The 22,579-nt window shown below is 38.4% G+C and overlaps 1 protein-coding gene across 9 annotated transcripts in view; it reads right to left on the bottom strand.

The window, feature by feature from the left end:
- Nucleotides 1-22,579, bottom strand: part of PIKFYVE (phosphoinositide kinase, FYVE-type zinc finger containing) — a 91,279-nt gene that overhangs the window by 28,364 nt on the left and 40,336 nt on the right. For all 9 annotated transcript variants that reach the window (XM_034431858.2, XM_087882149.1, XM_034431897.3 and 6 more), the window contains 10 exons: nt 20,452-20,514; nt 18,999-19,128; nt 16,712-16,892; nt 16,122-16,196; nt 13,918-14,025; nt 12,215-12,355; nt 10,692-10,818; nt 9,142-10,301; nt 5,345-5,445; nt 3,928-3,999 (listed from right to left, as the gene is read on the bottom strand). In XM_034431858.2, coding sequence (XP_034287749.2) covers nt 3,928-3,999; nt 5,345-5,445; nt 9,142-10,301; nt 10,692-10,818; nt 12,215-12,355; nt 13,918-14,025; nt 16,122-16,196; nt 16,712-16,892; nt 18,999-19,128; nt 20,452-20,514 — 2,158 coding nt within the window. The remainder of the gene's footprint in view (nt 1-3,927; nt 4,000-5,344; nt 5,446-9,141; nt 10,302-10,691; nt 10,819-12,214; nt 12,356-13,917; nt 14,026-16,121; nt 16,197-16,711; nt 16,893-18,998; nt 19,129-20,451; nt 20,515-22,579) is intronic.

Raw genomic sequence — 22,579 nt, 5'->3', positions numbered from 1 at the left:
TAGTCAGATGGACAGCATAGAGCCCACTTAAGCCTCGTGGTTAATAAATACTTAATTCTGCATTACAATACTGATATTGAGCCTTTTGAAATGGAGAGGTTGGGAAGGCATACAAAAATGTAAGCTCTTCACTGAAAAACAAGAACTTGCTTTTAAAGATGAAAAAAGAGGAGTGTTTGTTTAATTGGGGGGGAGAGTTCCTGCATTTTCCAAATATTTATTTAGTAGTCCATGATCACAGAAAGTTTGAGAAATCCTGCTCTATTTTACTCCTTCTAAGGAAATGAATGGTTAACTTGCTATTATCATGGCATGGAACATCCACATCTTGTGTTATATTTTCTCATTTTCACTCTACAGATAAATCTGGATATACAACTAGTCATTTAGCAACTGGCTGAAGTTAAAACAGACCCCGAAAAAAGGACTTAGGACCCAGATTCTTTTTTTTATTATTATTTTATTTTATTAATTTAAAAAAACATACACACACAGAAAAAGAAAAAAAATACAAGTAAAACAATACATTACATATACAACATTTAAACTTAGTGTCTTATTTCTTAAGATAGTACATCGGTAACTTACATTTCTCAATATCTCTATGCACTTCTCTCCTTATATAACGATATTTTTAAGTTCTATTTTAACTCTAATATGTCTCGTTTGGTACATGAATTAGTTCAAGTTTTTAGCATCGTCTTTACTTTGTTTTCTTTTTCTCCAACCATTGATACCATTTTTCCCAAACCAGGTAGTATTCAGATTTTTCCTTTTCTTGGAGTTCTTTGGTGAGTTTGTCCATCTCGGCACATTCCATTACTTTTGATATTAATTTATCTTGTGTTGGGATTTCTTGTAATTTCCAATTCTGTGCGAAGATGATTCTCGCTGCGGTCAAAACGTGTGTGATTAAATATATTGTTTCTTTTTCGTAATTTTTAGTGAATATACCTAATAAATATGTTTCCGGTTTTAATGGTATTTTTTGTGCTGTTATTTCTTCCAGTTGGGTTTTGATTTTATTCCAAAATTGTTTTGCTTTTGGGCATAACCACCACATGTGGTAGTATGTCCCTTTTTGTTTTTTGCATTTCCAACACAGTGGTGAAGTATTGGGGAACATTTTTGAAATCCGTGCTGGGGGGAGGTGCCATCTATAAAACATCTTGTAAGCATTTTCTTTATATGATACTGATAGTGTCAATTTACTATTAACTTTCCATAATTTTTCCCATTTGGTTAGTTCAATACTTTTCTTTTACTATTTCCTCTTCTAATTTATATGTAAGTAAAAAATTGTAAATTTTGGTTATTAATTTCTCATTTGGGCCCAATAATATTTTATCCAAATCGTTTGGTTCTTTTTGAATTCCATATTTCTCCATGTCTGATTTGTATCTGGATTTTAGTTGTAAGTATGGCCACCAGTCAATTTCCACACCTTGTTCTTTTAATTCTTTTCTGGTTTTTAATTTCCCCTTCTCGTTTAAGAGATCTTGATACGTCTTCATTTTATTTGTGTCCATGGTATTTGGATATATTTGTGCTTCCATTGTTGAGATCCACCGTGGGATGCCGTCGTAATGGTTTTTCCTAATTTCAGTCCAAGTTTTTAGTAGTCTGTCTCTTACTATATGCCTTCAGAATTGTTCATGTTTTTTAGGTTTCTCTTCCCATAGATATGTGTGCCATCCTTTCGTCAAATCAAAACCTTCTAATGTTAGTATGCGTTCGTTTTTGAGTTCAATCTACTCTTTGATCCAAGTTAATGTTGAGGCTTTGTAGTAAGTTTGCCAATCTGGGAGCCCGATTCCTCCTCTATCTCGTTTGTCCTGTAGGTGTTTCAGTTTGACTCGTGCCTTCTTCCCCTGCTAGATATACTTTAATATCATCTTATCCAGATCTTTGAAATAGGTTTTTCCTAGGTTTGTTGGTATCACCTGGAATAGATATAGCATCCTTGGGAGGATGTTCATCTTAATGGAGGCAATTTTACCTAGGAATGATAGCTGTAGTTTAGCCCAAAGTTGCAAATCTTTTTCTATTTGTTTGGCCAATTTATTGTAATTATCTTCTTTAAGAGTTGATATTCTATTGGTAAGCCAGATTCCTACGTATTTTACTTTCTTTGCTGTTTGTATGCCTAGCATGTTTTCCAATTCTTTCTCTTGGTTTTTGGTGAGATTCTTGGTTAACATTTGTGTTTTTTGTTTGTTAATTTTCAGCCCTGCCACTTCCCCATATTGTTCTATTTTTGTCAATAATTTAGGTCCTGATTGTAGTGGTTTTTCTAGGATAAGTACTATGTCATCCGCAAATGCTTGCAGTTTGAATTTCTGGTTCTTTATCTTTAGCCCCGTTATTTCTTTATCTTTCCTAATTTCTTTCAGTAGTATTTCCAGTGTCAATATAAACAGTATGGGGGATAGGGGACATCCTTGCCTCACTCCTTTGGGACCCAGATTCATTCTGATGTCCAGTCCCCCTTTGCAGTCACAGGACTGCATTTTGGGCACTCAGCAACCAGTCTGCATTTATGGCGGTTTGCAGTATCTTACAGTCATGTGACCACAATTTACATTCTCCCCACCCCCCGAAAGCTGCATTTACTTCCAGTTTCTGAGAAAAAAACAGCTCATAGCAAACAATGGATTTGCTTAATAACTGTAATAATACATGTGAAATAGTTTTGATCCGTGGGCAGCTATGCTCAGTTAATGAAATTTTGCAAAATATATCCCTTGCAACAATGCAGATGGTAATAGGTTACACCTGACTCTGAGAAATGCTATTTGCTTTAACTGATATTAGGTGAGTCACAGACTATACTACTTTAGATTTACACTTGCACAGGTGCTATTATGGTAACATATGTGACATTTTTATTATACAGAATCTATGTTTTCTTAGTATTTTATCTCATCATTTTATTTTATTTTTTTACTGTATATTTTTAAATTTTGCTGGTCATTGACTCAATAAACAGTATTTCTTTCTCTCTTATTTCTTTCTTTTACTAGGAACATGATAAAATAGTCATAGGACAGGGATGCCCTCCGTACGGTCACTCACGCTCTCATTATTTTTCGGCTGGATTACTGCAATGCCCTCTACATGGGGCTGCGCTTGGGGTGCACCCGGAGGCTCCAACTGGTCCAGAATGCGGCCACGCGGGTAGTTACGGGTGCTTCCCGTTACTCCCATATAACACCATTGTTGTGCGAGCTGCACTGGTTGCCGGTGGTCCTCCGGATCTGCTTCAAGGTGCTGGTGCTCACCTATAAAGCCCTTCATGGCATGGGCCCAGGGTACTTGCAGGACTACCTCCTACCGGCCTCCCACCACCCAGTGCGCTCACATAGGACTGCCTTCCTCCGGGTGCCATCGGCCAGACAGTGTCGGCTGGCGACCCCCAGGATGAAGGCGTTCTCTGTGGTCGCACCGACCCTCTGGAATGGTTTACCCACTGGGCTCCGGACAGCCTCCGACTTCCGCACCTTCCGCGCCGACCTAAAGACAAATTCAGCAAATTCCCTGATCTGCCGTGCATTTTAATTTGAGGGATTTGGGGTTTTTAAATCGGATTTTAACATTTTAATTTTATTTATTGTTGGGTTATCTTAGTCTGTGAGCTGCCCCAAGTCTCTCGGGAGAAGGGCAGCATATAAATTTGACAATAAATAAATAAATAAAATAAATATTTATCATTCTAATAAAAATCCAGATTGATGAAGCAAATTAAATAAAAAACACTCCAGTAAATATCACTACTACATCAACATGAACTGCGCTACTTCATCACAAATATACCATGGCTTAAACCTTCATAGAATGTGAATGAAATGCTTTCATAGAATGCTATGAAACAATCCCCTAAATATACTGAGCCTATTTTCATGATAATTTAAAATCAAATATTCTTACCTGAAACAATATCTTTCTAGAAATACTCCTAAAGTGAGATCATTCTTCCCATAGAACTCCATTACTACCATCCTAAAAAAACAGAAACCAAGACAGTTACCTTTAAAATAATTGGAGTTATTGGACATTTCCTGCATGCAAGAGGCCTTTATTGTTTTTCCAAATGTCAAAGAAAAAATATATGACTCTACAGAATTTAACTGATTTCTAATTCATTATCAACATTACTCTCTTAGTCTTAAACAATTACTGCTGCTCTCTTGCTTCTTTGCAATGTAAACCCAACAAAATGAAAAAAAACCAAAATAAATAGTCAAGAGTTGTGAGATTACAGCAAAATATAAATTCAGCTATTCCATCAATATGCTGCAGACAAACACAGCTGCTGCTGCATATTTTATGATTTGGAAGATAGAAGCAACAAAGTGCATCATTACAACTGCATGTTATACTGCATACTGCATGGTCCACCATTCATTCAACACAAACTGCCTAGGGTCCATAAGGATCTAAGCAGTTAATAAATAAATAAAATAAATAGATAAAAGAATGCCAGATACTGCAAGGTGTGAGTTCAACAAAATGCTAATCTATATTTTAAGTAACTCAAAAATATGTCTGTATCCTAGAAAGAATTTAAAATTTTTGAGTCTTATCTTTCCCAATTTTTAAAATGCCATTCAAGTTTTGATTTTAATGAGATGCACTGAATTTGCAACACCACCCTCAGTGTTATATGATCCTTTGGGGAAGATTAAGTGCTTTATCAGATTGGGTGGGGAGAGGCGAACGGGAGGAGCAAAACTTTGCTAATCTGATTCATTGCTACATTGGTTGGAAAGTATATTTGAGCTCATCCATCCAGCGATGGCAATGGACTTTCCTCCTGTCCTTGAGATGGGAGGGAAACATGTTGATACAAAAACCACTGCCCACTCGTTAGTGCTGCAAGTGTGGTACTCTTCCAGAGAATAACATGGATAACTGGCCAACTCTGATCAGGGATCTTGTGCTGGCACAGCTGCACTTGGAGGGTATCTGTTGTTGAGGAATTCTTGAAAAGAGTGCTCTCTTATGCCTCTTAATTGAATTCTGCCCAGTGTTTTGGGATCCACTGAAGTCCTGTTCCTTGGGCCACTGATGGACCATTCAATGGACAAAAAACCATGGAAGGAAAAAAGCATAGGATGAAAAAAAAGAAGGTGGGGTCTCGAAGAGCCCTCTCTCCCAGGATTATAAAAACCTTGTGTTGTGTAGCAGTAATACCATAGTAGTAGTTGTAGTAGTAGTAACTGCATGTTTACAAACCAGTAAATGGCAAGCCTCTAAGGAATATTCTCTATTTCCCCATCAAATAGAAGAGAAGTATTTAGGGCATACATTTAAGTAATTAAAGTAAATAAAATTAGTCTCATACCATGGGCTAACACAGGCACTTGGAGCATTGCCAGACTGGGCTGAAGAACTACTGAACAAAACACATAGTCTCTGATGGTTTGTACAGCTAAGACAGTCCACCTGGGAAGACATGTAAATGTAAAACAGTTATTATGTTAGCAATGGATGGACTCAAGTATAATGTTTATGAGTACACTGAATGGAAGATCTGAAGAGCCAGATTGGGTACAGAAGGTCTATCTATGTGGTTGTTAAGAATCAACACCAACCTGATGGCACATAAATCATAATCAATATTTACATACATGCATATCCATCATGCTTTTCAAGGTAAGCAATAGTATACCAAGCATAGTAAAGAAGTAAGAAAAAGTTAAATAAAGGTGCAAGACAAGAAAATGAAACTTAGCTGCACCATTTATTTATTTATTTACATTTATAACTATAATGTGAACATATTTTAATTTGACTTTATGCAAACTAAATATTTACAGATAACAGAAATGTATGCATAGAATTTGGAATAATGCTATGTCAAACGTGATAAACTTTTAAGATATCTGAATTATACAATTCCATTCCTAAATTTTTTTTTTTTTTTTTTTTTTTATATTGGATTTCTATACCGCCCTTCTCCCTGAGGACTCAGGGCGGTGTACAGCCAGATTAAAAAAACATGCAGAACAAATATTAAAAACAATTAAAAGATATATAAATTTGGCCCAATTAAAACTCATTTACCAATTAAAAACGTTTAAAACATTTAAAAACAGTTAAAAATTTCATCTTAAGCCAGCCCGGCTTGTTTAAATAAATGGGTTTTAAGGGCGCGACGGAAGGCACTGAGGTCTTGGATTCTCCTTATCTCTGGGGGGAGCTGATTCCAGAGGGTAGGTGCCCCCACAGAGAAGGCTCTCCCCCTGGGGGTCACCAGCCTACATTGTTTGGCTGATGGCACCCCGAGGAGGCCCTCTCTGTGGGAGCGCACGGGTCGATGGGAGGTCGTTGGTAGCAGCAGGCGGTCTCGAAGATAGCTAGGCCCTATGCCATGGAGCGCTTTAAAGGTGATAACCAACACCTTGAAGCGCACCCGGAAGACAACTGGGAGCCAATGCAGCTCGCGCAGGAGCGGTGTTACATGGGAGCGCCATGCTGCTCCCGTCACTACCCGCGCTGCTGCGTTCTGGACCAGCTGGAGCCTCCGGGTGCTCCTCAAGGGGAGCCCCATGTAGAGAGCGTTGCAATAGTCAAGGCGAGAGGTGACGAGGGCGTGAGTGACTGTGCACAGGGAATCCCGATCAAGAAAGGGCCGCAACTGGCGAATCAGGCGAACCTGACAAAAGGTCCCCCTGGTTACAGCCGTCAGATGTTCCTCCAAGGACAGCTGCATATCCAGGAGGACTCCCAGATTGCGAGCCCTCTCTGTGGAGGCCAATGACTCGCCCCCAATAGTCAGTGATGGAGTCAACTGACTATATCGGGATGCCGGGAGCCACAGCCACTCAGTCTTGGAAGGGTTGAGCTTGAGCCTGTTCCTCCCCATCCAGACCCGTACAGCCTCCAGGCACTGGGACATCACTTCAAGGGCATCGTTGGGGTGGCCTGGGGTGGAGATGTACAGCTGGGTGTCATCAGCGTACTGGTGGTATCTCACCCCAAAGCCACGGATGATCTCACCCAGCGGCTTCACATAAATGTTGAACAGAAGGGGCGAGAGGACCGATCCCTGCAGCACTCCACAAATGAGAGGCCTCGAGGTCGACCTCTGCCCCCCTGCCAACACAAACTGCGACCGGTCGGAGAGAAAGGAGGAGAACCACCGCAACACGGTGCCTCCCACCCCCAACTCTTCCAGCCGGTGCAGCATGATACCATGGTCGATGGTATCAAAAGCCGCTGAGAGGTCTAACAGGACCAGAACAGAGGAACAACCCCTGTCCCGAGCCCTCCAGAGATCATCAACCAACGCGACCAATGCCGTTTCTGTGCTGTGCCCAGACCTGAAACCCGACTGGAACGGATCTAGATAAGATGTTTCCTCCAGGAATTGCGGAAACTGTCGTGCGACCACACTCTCAACAACCTTCGCCATAAAGCGAAGGTTGGAGACAGGACGATAGTTGGCCAATATTGCCGGATCCAGGGACGGCTTCTTGAGGAGAGGCCTCACCACCGCCTCTTTCAAGGCGGTGGGGAAGTAACCCTCACTCAACGAAGCGTTGATAACACCCTGGAGCCAGCCTCGTGTAACCTCGTGTAATAAATGTATGTGAAATCTTTGCTTCATGTCTCTCTCCATTTCTTTTGCAGGAATCAACCCCTTGCCATGCACATTACACTTTTTTTTTCAATTTAAACTCTTTCTTTATCTAATATGAGGAACATAGGGATCCATCATTCAAGGTTTATTTTTAGAAACTGTAAAGGGACCGCCAAAATGCTTTGCTATTTTTCAACTGAGCAAAATTTCAACATCTTTGAAGTACAAGCCAGTCTGGTATGGAATAAAAAAGCCACATCAGTTCACTGAGTGACTAGCTCCAGAGATGTTCTTGGAGTTCTACAGAAAACAGTATCAAAACATACTACAGTATCATATATGTAAAAATATACATACCAGGGTGGATTTGATTTAAATCGAGTCGATTTAAATCACTAGTAAAAAGACTTGATTTAAATCAACTCGATTTAAATCATAATTTTTAAAGAGCAACTGTCATCTCTGCTACTCCTTTGACCCGCTGTTGACTCACCGATAGTCCCAGTGTTGCAGAATATAGTCTTGTGCTACATAACTAAGCTCCATTTCATGCTGAATAAACTAAATTATTTATGTATCTTAAATAGAAAACTATCTTACGATAGATTTTTACCCCAAAAGTTTTTTATTAAAATAAATTCAATAAAAATTAAAAAATTCTGATTTAAATCAAAAAAATCCGATTTAAATCAAAAAAATCCGATTTTTTTGATTTTTTTAAAAAAATCATTGATTTTTATCCACCCTGATACATACTATATTTTTCTCTTGAAATACTTTCCCATTCAGCCAAATGCCTCTTCAGCATCTTTGTTCGGTTTGGTGTATATAGGTGCCTTATACTTTTTCAAGGAGCAAAAGGCATTCTGAGATTATCATTACAGATAATCTATGAGTTACAACCATTTGTTCAGCAGCTATCCAAAATTATGATGGCGCTGAATGAAGGGAACTTATGACCAATCCACATAATTGCAACCATCACAATATCCCCATGGTCATGTGATTGCTACTTGTGATGTTCTGTGCTGGCTTCCCATAAGCAAAGTTAATGGGGATGCCTGCAGGGAAGGTCACAAATCACTCCTGTAGGTCATCTCCTATCACCTTTTTTTCCCAAGGAGTCCTACTAGAATACGAGATTCCAAGGATCTCGTAGTTCATAGCACCCCTGCCAACCCATATCTGCTACCAGCTCACCTGTGCTCCCTAGTGCCCACCATGGTGCCCAATAACCTACTTGCGGCACCTGTGCACCCCACCACACTCTTAAGCTAATGTGCTTATGCTTCATAATCATACTGCTTAGTAATGGAAGTTCTCATCCCAATTGTCATAACCTGAGGATTACCTGTACTGTTTCTCATAGCTTTTGCTACGATACACTCTAATCCTAACTCTTACCAAACCAAGATTAAAACATTACGTAGAGGGTTGGGCAAGAGTAGAATTTAATTTCAAACATTCCTGAAAATAATACTTTGTTGGAAGATATTTAGAAAAGATTATTTCTTAGGTTTCTGGAATCCACCAAACTATTTAAAATATTCACTCACTTTTTGAGACCATAGAGATTCACTCTGAATGAACATTTTTTCATCATCTTCACTCCTGACTCCTAATTTCACAGCCGATGCTTCTTTAGATTGAACAAATGGGTCTGTGTTTTTCTGCACAATCCTTCCTCCTCTGGCTCGGAAGTCAGCGACCATTCTGGCCAGGTTTGAGCTACTATTTAGAGGCTCAGAGATTCTGGTGCTAACAAGTTCATGGGAAGGTAGAATCTGGGTAGGCTTGGCCTGGATACTTCCATTCATTCCTTGTAGTCCAGAGAGATCCCTTAACAACTGTTTCTTCCTTCTGATATCTAGTTCTTTGTACTCCTTGTTGAGCAGAGGAGAAAAAAAAACTTGCTCTGAGAAATATTCTCTTGTGGGACATCTCATGCCTCTCTCTGTTAACAGAAATGGCTCACGGAATGAGATTACTGGGGAAATACCGAGAATAACATCCTTCAGTTCTTGTTTAAATGCTAAAGAAAAAGTTTTGAGGCGATCTTCAGAGGAAGTCACTTCCTCTGTGATATACAACCCAGTGTCATCTTGCAAAGGATCTCTAAACTCCCTGGCCTGACTTTTAGGTTCCTGGTAGTCATTAATTACCCCTAGAGTTTCCAGCTGTTCAGTATCTAAGATTCCTAGTTGTTGTTCAGTCAAGTCAAGAGGTAAAAGGGCCTCAGAAATTATTTTTGTTCTGTATAACGAATCGACCAGAGGATATGCTTGCTGCTTCTGGGGAGCAGCTTCTTGTAAATCACCATTGATCTGGTCATCGTCTTCTGTCAAAGTCCATTCTTCATGGGAGCCTATCTCATCTAGAGACATAGATTCAGATATAACAGGCAGCTTATCTGAGGCTACATCAGCCTCTTTTCCTGCTGTGTCAAATTCTCTGTTCAGGAGATCTTGCTGCCCATCTTCTTCCCCGTGTTCTTCCATCAGACTCTGGAAGGAACCATTTTTGCTCAACTGAGGAGGCATGGCAAACTCGTCCATAAGGAAGGAGATCTCCAACTGGGAATGATAAGCCACACAGATCATAAAAATAAGGATCTCCTTCACTCGAGCCAATTCATACTCTCCTGCACCACACAGCTTGACAGTGCAGCCCAGGTGTTGAGGGCAACCTTCAAAAAACATCAGAGTTTTGGTTTGCTCTGAAAGAGAAGAGAATGATGCTTACTACATAATGACACTTATTCTCTCTACATAGGGTGGTGCTTTGGCTGATTTGTATATGTTTGTCAAAGTTATTAATGATTCAAAATGTATTCAAAACACAGTCAAATCAGAAATTCAATTGATTTCCATTATATCTTTCAATCCATCAAGTTCCAGAGCTTTACTTATAGATTGAACAAACACTTTTAAACTGTGAAAATAACATGAAATATAAGAAAAGCACTGCATAAATTCCAATGTTGGAATTTATCATATAACATTGTCAATCAATCATACAATATTTATTTTATCTTCACATTAGTCTAGACAGACAGACAGACAGACAGACAGGCATAAGAGTATAACAGAATTTCTTGGCTTCTCACCATTAGGTAACTGGAACACCTGAATATAAAATTTATGGCAGGTCCCAAGGTGTGGTTTGGTTAACAACTGATCCATGGACATCAATACATCTCCCTGGGTCATCCGACTTACTCGATCCAGAACATGCTGCAAAACATTAATAAGATAAAGACTGCTTTTGGCTTCTTATGTCTTTTCTTCTTCATCAGATTTATATCCCACATTTCCTACTAAGAACATAAAGTGGTTTATATGCCAAGCACCCAAATTTTGATCATGTGACCACAGGGGCATTGCAACAGCCATAACTTTGGGCAGAGGTTGTAATTCTCTTCATTCAGAGCCATATTAATTTTGAACAGTTGCTGAATGAATAGTCATAAGTTGAAGACTACCTGTATTATTTTCTGATTCCATTTTTCAAAAGTCTCCTTCAGTATTTTTATTGGCATAACCATTTTACAGCCCTGTATAAACGTCCTTTGCCAAAAGTCTTTAGGCATTGCTGAATTGCCAAATACTGCTGGGTCCTGACTGTGGATTAGACCATTAGCTCTAATAATCCCAAAGGTGCTTTTTCAAAAGGCAACTGGATTTTCTTGGTTTTTTAAACGTTTCGCTTCTCATCCAAGCTGAAGAAGTCAGTTGCGTCTTGAAAAAGCATCTTTGGGACAACTATGACCTGCATGACTAAGAATCTACATAGACATCAGCTCTAAACATAAGCCTAAAAAAGACTAGAAATGATCCAATCCAATTGAGATATAAAATTCCAGGAAAATATAAAATTAAGCTTAGAAAGAGATTCAAAGACCCAGCGGATAGCGAACATGAAAAATTATGGGAAGAGGTTAAATTATTGTAAAAGAGGAAGCCAGAAAATACATCACAAAAAAGAAAATGAAGAACACATTAGCTATCAAACAAGGCCACAAATATCTAACATAAACAAGACAAGAAGATAGACATTTAGAGAAACTAGAGAACTTAATGCAAACTTCCAACTACAGATGAAAAAAGATAAAGTGTATTTGAATTCAGACTGTAGACAAATAGAAAAAATACCAAAATGACAAAAGCAAGAAATCTATTTATGAAAATAAGGGTTATCACAAGAATATGATTTTTGAGAAATGGGGGGGGGGGCTATATAAATTTGATATACAAACACATAAAACACTTAGCTTTGTGTCAATGTCATAAAGAACTAAAGCATTAAAAAATGGCAGAATGGCAAGAAAATAGAACTGCAAAAGGAACAATACAAGGTAGTTTAGGGGGCTTAATGTTTACTTCTTGGTTCAATCTCTTTCTAGAACTTTTATACGTTTTTATACAAATGTTGTTTTCTGCCCAATAAATGAAAGCATTACAATTCTTTTTATCAAAAATACCGTATACAAAAATTTATTTACATGTGCATTCACACAAAAAGAATGATTTATCTATACATTTTACCATATTTAAGATGTATGAGCTTTTAATAATGTGGAAGCACTTTGAAGTACACAATCATAATATAATTTAAAATATTAGTACTTACAGGCTTAACATTAATGACCAAACTAATGCCATGTTCCAGAAGCATGTCCTGAGCAATACGGGACACAGTTTTTTCAACCAAGACTAAAGTAGGTCTGACATCCACTATTCGCTGAACATAGTTTTTTAAAAACTCCCTTTCCTAAAATGATAAAAAAAAACTTTGCAGTAATACACTGAGTACTGCACAATCAGAAAGGGTTACTAGAGTATTTCTGGAGTTCTTCAAGATTGAACTTAGAAAAACTTGAGAGTTTTTCTTTTTTTTTAATGGGATATTCCCAAGGGATAGGAGAGATGAGAAATGTAAGTACCATCATAATTTACATATCATTTAAATTGTGCATAAAACAGATTATATAATTGAATCATAAACTAAAAAAAATCAGATAAATTTCTAAAATTTCAGTTCACTCATTAAAAACATTTTATATTCAAAATGCTAGGACACATTCCTTTTAAGATTGAGAAGAAAATCTTAAAAGGAATGTGTCCTTTTGAAATGCTTCAAAAATGTTTCATTTTTGGTTCACAATTAAATAATTGAAAATATATTTACAGATTCTCACACATGTAATCTCAAAATTATGAGAAATGTTCTTCACTTTTTTCCCCTATCCTTTTTATTTATTTATTTATTTATTTAATTTGTATACCGCCCTTCTCCCAGAAGGGACTCAGGGCGGTGAACAGCCAAAATTAAAAAACATACAAATGCAAAAGTTAAGATAATTAAAAGAATTAAATCACTGGCTACCCAATTTAAAACCCCAAATCCATAAAATTTAAAATCCCAATTAAAAACCATTTAGGCTAGGCCGGCTTGATGAAATAAAAACGTCTTCAGGGCTTTACGGAAGGTCCGGAGGTCCGGGATTTTTTGGAACTGACCAAATAGTATAATATAGCTACCCCTATATAAATAGGTTTACAAAGACTAGCTTTATGTAGACTTTAAAATCAAGTGTCTGTGCGCATGCATGTGCGCACACAGTTGATATGTTAACTCTTGTCCCATTCAAACTTAACAAACCCCATAAGGTATTTCTGAGTTAACATGTATAAAATTGTTCTGAGAATACTTAATAGAGCTCTTGAATACTAGTAAAGGTTTCCCTGTCTAGTCGTGTCCAACTGTAGGACACAGTGCTCATCTCCATTTCTTGGCCAAAGAAACGAGCATTGTCCAAAGACATTTTCTATGGTCATGTGGCCAGCAGGTCTATACACGAAAGGCGAATGGAACACTGTTATTTTCCCACCAAAGTGGTACCTATTAATCTACTTGTGCTTGCATGCTTTCAAACTGCTAGGTAGGCAGGAGCTGGAATACTTGAAATCAGTATCATTTACTGAACATTTTCTAAGCACATGTGAAACATAAAATGCACAGCACTTGGCTTTTCATATCAAATCTGCTATGAAGAAAAATGGTGGCAGAAGCATTTATTTCCTGTAAAATTCCCAAATATAATGTGCTATAAAATATTACCGTGTATTCATAATTATATAATAAATATTAAATATATTATTGCACACAGCCAAAAAGTCTCTAAAAGAGAAACCTTTAGCAATTAGCCTGAGAACAGCTAGAGAAAATGTTACTAAAACCAACCTCAAAAATCCATAAACAAACTAATTCATTAGGCTTTGATTTAATGTTAACTTGAATAAATAGGACAAGGAAAATAAAACTATTCTCACCTGGAGGACAATGGGATCTATGCATGTAAATTTTGTTTCTTCTCGGTAAAGATATTCAATGGAACACTTCAGCAGAAGGATTTTGGGGTTTTTAATATAGGAATTCATCTGGAATTAGATAAAAATTATGAAATGCATTCCTCTGCAAGGTTGTATTGCAGTGTTGGTAAAACAAGTCTGAAGCTCAGTGTCACACAGGTAAAGTTTGAAACTTCCGAAATAGAAAAATGTGGGATAGACAGCATCACCACCAGATGGATTCATAACTAGCTGACCAACCACACTCAACATGCAGTCTTTAATGGAATTACATCTACTGGAAGGAAGCATGCAATGGGGTACTCCAAGGCTCTCTCTTAGGCCTAATGCTCTTTAACATTTTCATAAACGATTTGGATGAAGGGATAGAAGATGAATTCATCAAATTTGCAGCCACTTTTGCTGCCAAAAAAGCCAATGCAGTTCTAAGCTGCATCTACAGAAAAATAGTATCAAGGTCAAGTGAAGTGGTAGTACCGCTAGAAGAACTGCATCCAGTACTGGTCACAATATCCCCAAAAATGTTGAGACTCTAGAAAGAGTGCATAGAAGAGCAACAGAGATGGTAATGGGACTGGAGGCTAAAACATACAATGAATGATTGCAAGAACTGGGTAAATCTAGTCTAATGAAAAGAAAGACTAGGTGCACACTATAGCAGTCTTTGAGAGACAGTCACAGAGAAGTGGGGGTCAACCTATTCTTCAAAGCACCTAAGGGCAAAGTCAAAACATAACAGATGGAAACTCATGAAGGAGAGATCCAATCTAGAACTAAGGAGAAATTTCCTGACAGTGAGAACAATTAATCAGTGGAATGGCTTCCCTCAGGAAATGCTAGGTGCTCCATCACTGAAGATTTTAAAGAACAGATTAGACAGCCATTTGTCCGGAATAATATATGGTCTCCTATTTAAAAAGGGGGTTGAACTAGAAAACCTCCAAGGTCCCTTCCTTCTCTGTTATTCTGCTATTCTTACAAATGTTGGCTCCCCTTCATCATAAATAAGTTCTCCCTACAGAGATTCTGCAAGCACATCATAATCCATTGAAAGTAAATTTCTCAAGATCTCCACCAAAAACATAATTGATCCTCATCAGTCTAGAAAAGTTTATAAAACTTAAGTCCAACACTCAGTCACATACACAAAGTCACAGTTTATACAACAATATTGAATCTTCCCAAAAGGAGCCATCCTGTCAAAATCACTTTGAGAGAAGCAGCATAAAATCATCCAGGTAGTCACAAAGAAGCCTGGAACAAAATCCAGATCTCTGCAGTGATGTATCTTACTGTGATTAGAGTTCATGATTTCACCAACCACAAAGCACAGGATAATCACAACTCATTAAAAGGAAGATTGATGCTTATCAAAAATACATCAAAAAGCATCTCTGCAATTCTTCAGACTCATGGTGTCAGCCTCATGCTGCTTGCTTGCTTTCGGCTGCCATTGTAATGGGAGGGGGGAGGTATTGATGGTATTTGGGAGGGGGGAAAGTGAGCTGGTGGAGATGTCTCGAAAAAGGGAGGAAAATTCTCGCTTTTTAGCAGCTGCAGAAAACTGATAACTGCCAAGATCAACTGTTCCAGCATACCAGATAGATGGGGCCGCCTAAAGAAGTACCCCACATAACACCTTGGGGAGATGTGGATTGGACATTTGCCTTGGGACTGTGGGGGGAGGGATTTGGGGGATGTTTTCAATATGTAATTTTCGCGCCTATTGCCTCAGACTTAGCTTTTCTTTCGCTGCATTCAGTTCATACTCAGTAAAAGTACCTTTCTCTATAAACATGGAATTGGGGTTTTTCTTTCTTGAGCTTTTAATGGAGGCAAGCCTGACACATGGATAAATGTTCTATAGAAAAAAACGGCTGTCATATATTGCAGAAATCAAATGCTGCATTCCACTAACCCAACTGCCAAGCATAGAGATGACGGCCGCATTGTTTAGAGATGCCTTTGCTGCTTCAGGCTCTAGGTGACATTTCATCATATCCAAAAATTCAAAGGAAAAGAGCGGATATTTTTTTACAGAACTATGGTGAAGTGTAATAACATCAAGAGCAAAAAGATGCTGTGTCATTAAGAATTGCATAAAACATTCATAATGTCACTGTTCTATTTCCCCCCCATATTACATAAAAACGGTTCCCCAATACCTTTTTATGTGCTATGTTCTTGGTGCATACAAAGCCATTCACCACTACGGAGTCAAATTTTTTTCCACCTGGAATCTGCAAAATTATAATAAAACATTATGTTCTGTTTGTATTTTCTAATTTCCAACTTAAATTAGGAAACAAACTAGCCCTAGTTCTCCTATCCATATTGGCTGGTGAAAATGGGAGTTGTGGGTGGCAGCTTCCTTAGCAATGAAGCCGCAGACAACACAATTATGTTGATAGTTGGGAGAAGAGAAAAAGAAAATTTATTTTTACAATAAAGTTAAATACATAAAATGGCACATTAAAAATTATGTCAGAGTAAAATACAGATTTAAGGTAGGATGAATATGATCCATTTCTCAAATACAGTTAATTAACTAGCCAGCCTGATGCTTTACCCTGTCGTGTTTTACATGACTGGACAGTGAAAAACAGAAATGTAGGCAAATCCCTAGTAGTAGGAGTATAGTTGGATTAATGTGTCACAAATCGGGCAGCACCAGTAATATTAATAAAGGACATCTTTTCAAAGTAGGTCCCTCTTCTTTTCTCCTTTATCAGTTCTAAACACAAGAGAGACTCACTTTTTTGATGTGGACGAACTGGCGAATGTCCATGTCATCATCTCTGTTCTTGACATCAGGTCGAACGGTCTGAACCACCTGGCAGACCACTGGCACAATTATATCACGCCAAGAGAGGGACAATGCTTCATTGTATAGCAGCTGTTGAAGCAGAGCCATCATGTGGTTATGATTAGCAGAGCTGCAGATAAACATGATAAAGGTTCAAGAGAGAGAGCTACAATCATTATAGATACTGGGGCAGATTCACCAGTGGTGAACTTCAGAGGTCAATTGCAAATGCTCAAAATTTGCAAAAACTTTGCGGAAAAAATTTAAGTATGTAGCTTCAGGATAAATACTTCCAAATACGAAAACAAGTGCTCAAGAGTCTTTGTAAAATATGTGACTAGATTAGATATTAACATCTGGTATATAGGCCATTTATCTGAAAACCTCTTTGTATTTCTGGCTAAAAGTAAAAAAAAAAAAAAATTAAAAAAGGAATTACAAGTTCTTGGTGAGACATTTACTGCAGGTAAGCAACAAAGAGGTTTATTTCCATAGAAATAATCCATACCTCTTTCAATAGCCAAGCAGTGATAAACACAAGTTTTCTGCCTTGCACTGATGTCAAAGTTCAGATGATGTGTTTAGTACAAGTAGTCCCAGGGGTGAAATGCTCCCGGTTCGGACCGGAACGCCCGATCGGGTAGCGAGGGTGGCGGGTGGTTTAGAGAACCGGTAGCAAATATCCCTGCCCCCACCCCATGCCAATCTGAGCTAAACGATCATCAGAGGCTTTTTTTTTATTTTTAAAAGCATTTTTTCTACAATCTCTTCGGCCGAAAAAATGCTTTTAAAAGTAAAAAAAAAACAAACCTCTGATGATCATGCGGCTCAGCTGGGATCGTCAGAGGTTTTTAAAAGCATTTTTTTTACAACCTTTTGGTAGGAAAAATGGTTTTAAAAGTAAAAAAAAAAGTTGGCCATGCCCACTCAGTCACATTACCTACCACCACCACCAAGCCATGCCCACAGAACCGGTAGTAACAAATTTTACATTTCACCACTGGGTAGTCCTCATGATACAATTGTAATGAAGCATCTCACTTAACAACCCCAACATCCTACATTCCCCAATTAACTGTTAAGTGAACTTGCAGGTCGTTATGCAGAGCTTGCGGTACATCAGGGGTGGGGGAGGCCCTTGGAGGCCTAGTATAGGCCCAGGCCCAGTGCAATGGTCCTCCCAAGACGTCTCCCATCCCATCTGTGCTGTTTCCTGCCCCTTGGATCTCTACATGGGATGGGACTCTTACCAGGTCCCCCAGGCTTTAGGCCTGATTCCCATCCCTTCAGGCCATACACCCTTCTCCTCCCTTTTGAAGAGTTCTGAGTGCTCTTCAAGAGTGCTAGAATAGATTGCTTTATTGCAAGGCTACACGGCACAATTCTAGAAACATACATTATTTTGTCCCACCCACAAAATGGCAGCTGTGTGGCCCAGAAAAAAGGTGCTCCATTTTGTTGCCTTAATGAGATCTGTACAGGATTGCAGAAGCTTCTGAGTACTGCATTTTGCTTTAATGTGGTTTGCACAGTACTGCAGAAACCTTCTGCAGTGCTGCGCAAACCGCAATAAAGCAAAATCCTCCTTCCCCAACATGAAGCCAGGAAATCTTCAAAAGGTAAATGTGATGGGTGATGAACATATGGGGAGCAGGCCCAAGTGCTATGGTATCCCGGCGCAATGGGATAGGGGGAAGAGAGGTGGGGGCACTGCAGTGTACCTGTGGTCTGTGATAAGAGTGAATGATTGCAGTGGCACTGCAGCCATCATGACTTTGAAATGGGGCTGTATGTAGGTTTTGGTGGTCTGTTGTAAATTTGAACAGCCCTTAAATGACCATCCTATCTTAAGGACTATCTGTACTAATTTTTTTGGAGGATCGAAAGTTGGAGTCAGGGGAGAAAGTCAACTAAAGTCCGTACATTTTCTCATTCTTAACAAAACAATCCATTTCATTATTTACCACTTTTCTCTTTCTGTAAGATCTTAATGAGAAACATTTTTAGTCTGACATAGAAAATTTTTTAATATATGAAACAAAATTTAGAAAATGTACTTAGTATTAAACTCTTTTCAACCCTTATATACTACAGAAATTAAGAACAGATTTCCTGTTTTCTACTTCTCATACAATATATAATAATTTTCTGTAAATTGGTGCCACTAGGGGGCCGTAATCACTATGCTCAAAAGTTAAAATATTCTACAGGTTTTACTCATTTTCACTCAACTTACAGCAACCTCTCCATGGCTTGTTTTTCCCCATTCTCCTCCCTCAGCAGATCCAGATTGCTGTGATGCCAGCCTAGGGGTGTGAAGAAAATCTCTTTGGATTTTTCTTCAACCCTCCGATTAAAAAGTGACTCTAAAAAACAAACAAAAATAGAGATGGAATTGCATATTTGCATATTAATTTTTGCACTAAATACAGATTATCAGTTTATTGTCAGGGTTCCGACCAATGCCCTAATAAAATCAAAACTTGTATAGTTATGCACAGATCTACATCCTGCAGCCAAAGCAAAGTTATGGGGGAGCATTATTGGAAAAATTGCTGTATTCTGCAGTCAGACAAAGACTAAAGACGACTTCTCCCACAAGTCCTAGATATGGGGAAAGACTGCATTGAATGTATCACTTCTCCTCATGGAAAGTTACTATGACCTATTTGATATTATCATAGGTGCTTGGCTGTATCTTTATTATATTTTATTATGTTATATTTTTTTACTATATTTTATTATATTTTGAGATAACTCATCTTTTTTTAAAGTTGTGGGGCATTAATAGCCATGAGCTATTGCAAAATCAACTCTAGAAATGTGAAATCAAAATAAGTTTTCAGAAATGTGAAAAATAATCTTTAAAATCAACTTTTAAAAGCATCTACATTTTAACAAGAAAAATTTAAACTATCTAATATAATTATTTCAGACTGAAAAGATAGGAGTTATTCTGGTTTTACAATCTTAGATTTATAGATAGAAGTTCAATTTTCATTTATGAACTCATTTATTGAAAGACAGATGAATATTATGAGGTCAATATTTAATTATTTATTTAAATTAGACTGAATGAAATCTTGTTTTATATACATAAGAAACTCTTTCTGCTTTATATATAAGAAAGTAAAATAAAAGAGTAAATCCCAAAACTGTTCCAATATATTAACCTTTTTTAAAAAAATGTTTCTTTTTAAAACTTTAAAAAACCCTATTATGATTGTAAAGACTTGAGACAGATCAGTATTTTTTGCTTTTAAGATACTTTTGCTATTTTCATATTCTATACATCAAATATACTAAATTTAATTCATATGGAAAAATGTCTTATAAGCTAACATAGTGCTTTTTTATTTGTTCAACTAGCATGTGATGAAACCTAGAAATAGCTATAAAGTTTGTTGCATTATTTAAGCAAAATAAATGTACTTAATATGTTAAAACATTAGTTAAAACTGAACGTTTAAGCTTCAAGCTTAAAAGAAAACTAGTTAAATGCCAATAACAGAAGCCAGAAGGAAAGGCAGGGCTTTTTTAAAGTACTGAAAGACTTCCGCAGTTTAGACTGTCTTTACTCCAATTGTATGCATTCACAGCACTTAAGAGGAAGAATAATTTGACATTCACCCAATGTTATATGATCCCATTTTCTATGGTAGGGGTCATCCCTTTCACATCCAACTTACCTTTGATGAAAGCATCACTTATTGAGATCATTTGTTGTCCTCCATTGTCAGCAATCATATACTCTGAATGAAGATAGAAAATAGAGATGGGAGGAGAAAAGACAGGTTATGCTTGTATGCTATTATATGACATATACACCCATTCATTCCAGGAGGTTAATAAGAAACATGAGTCATGTATTTAGTCACTAAAGGCCTGTCCTGAGAAACCTGTCTCATTCTTTTCTTCTTCGCTGTGTCAACATAAATACTAAATTATTGTCCAATCGAACCAGTATGATATGAAAAAGATGCTGAATAAAAATCTTTTCCAGTGGGGCTTAATTAACTTCTTATATGGCAAGTATTTAAACAAGACAAGGAGTGGTCTTATGTTGGTTGCCACATCTAAGACAAGAGATGTGTTAAACATTCCTCGTACCCCTTCCCTACTTCCTCTGACAACAACGCAGTTACTCAACTTTGTCCTCAGTTAATGGTTGGGGGGAAAATCACAACACCTTTGGACTTGACATTCTACAGAGGAGAATTTATTCCACGAGGGAATTGGGACAAAAAAATTGTATTCTTGCCTTGTCCTCACAAGCTCTTTCTCATAGGACAAATACTGCCAGAAGCATGATTAAAAGAAATAATGCCTCTCCTACACAAGTTGCTACATTGATATCTCAAAGAACAGAGAAGACAGCTTTAAGGGAGAGCTCATTGCCTCCCTTCATTACTTCAGCCTGCCATTTAGTTCTTCTTTCTTTGTTCACCATAACTAAGATCTGAGTGGGCCTGATGTTACTTTTGCACACTACATATGCATACATCCAGTATAAAATAGGACACATTGCTACAAAAAGATAGCTTAAGTCCTATTTTAAGCTCTCATCTTGTTCTATATTTTGGGGAGGGGGGGATTTGTGGTCCTCTGTTCCTTCTCTGGAATTGGATTTTGCTGAACCCCAAGTACACTTAAGAGAGTTTATGACAGTATATAATATACATTACTAGTGAGCCATAGCAAAAGGTCCCCAACACCATTATTAAGATTCTAGAAGTAAAGGCAGTAGCAACACAATTCAAACACAATTCCCTTTACACTATATTGAGTTATCCTGAATACTTAGGGTGAACTTTGACACACAGCCTATGCAAACTACACTTTGAAAAATTTTTAGTGAGGAAGTGTTGATTTGCCAAGCCTCCTAAAACTAGATGTGTGGTCCGCATCATAATTTCTGAGACAATGAACTGATTGCCAAAGAATTTAAAATATAATCATGCCTGTTTGTAGTTATTATAGCTTTTGAACCATGCTATGTAAACCCAGATGACTATGGAATATTCTACAAAACATGGTTTAAAAAGCAATATTTTATTTAGAGGTCTGAACCAGTCAATATATTATAATCCCAAATTACTCACATAAATATTCTGCCAAAAATCTTCCCTTAAGAGAACGAGCCTTTACATCATGCTGATGATACTCAGCTGTACATCTCCACCCCAGACCACCCCAACGATGCCCTTGATGTGATGTCCCGCTGCCTGGAGGCCGTGCGGGTCTGGATGGGGAGGAACAGGCTCAGACTCAACCCCTCCAAGACCGAGTGGCTGTGGCTTCCGGCGCCCCGATATAGTCAGCAGGTGCCATCGCTGACTATTGGGGGTGAATCTTTGCCCCCCACGGAGAGGGCTCGTAATCTGGGTGTCCTCCTGGACGCGCGGCTGTCTTTAGAAGAGCATATGACGGCCGTGGCCAGGGGGGCCTTTTATCAGATTCGCCTGATTCGCCAGTTGCAGCCCTTTCTGGATCGGGACGCCCTGCGCACGGTCACTCATGCCCTTGTTACTTCCCGGTTGGACTATTGTAATGCTCTCTACATGGGGCTCCCCTTGAAGAGCACTCGGAGGCTCCAACTGGTCCAGAATGCGGCCGCGCGGGTGGTTATGGGCGCAACCCGTTATGCCCATGTGACACCCCTCCTGCGCAAGCTGCACTGGCTCCCGGTGGTCTTCCGGGTGCGATTCAAGGTGTTGGTTACACCTTTAAAGCGCTCCATGGCATAGGACCCGGGTATCTCCGAGACCGTCTTCTGCCACCAATAGCCTCCCACCGACCAGTTCGTTCCCACAGAGA

Source organism: Pantherophis guttatus, chromosome 1 (assembly GCF_059756535.1).
Source record: "Pantherophis guttatus breed Tessera chromosome 1, ASM5975653v1, whole genome shotgun sequence".
Lineage (NCBI taxonomy): Eukaryota > Metazoa > Chordata > Lepidosauria > Squamata > Colubridae > Pantherophis > Pantherophis guttatus.
Note: the sequence above shows the minus strand (reverse complement) of the source record. Positions and strands in the feature narration are given on the sequence as shown.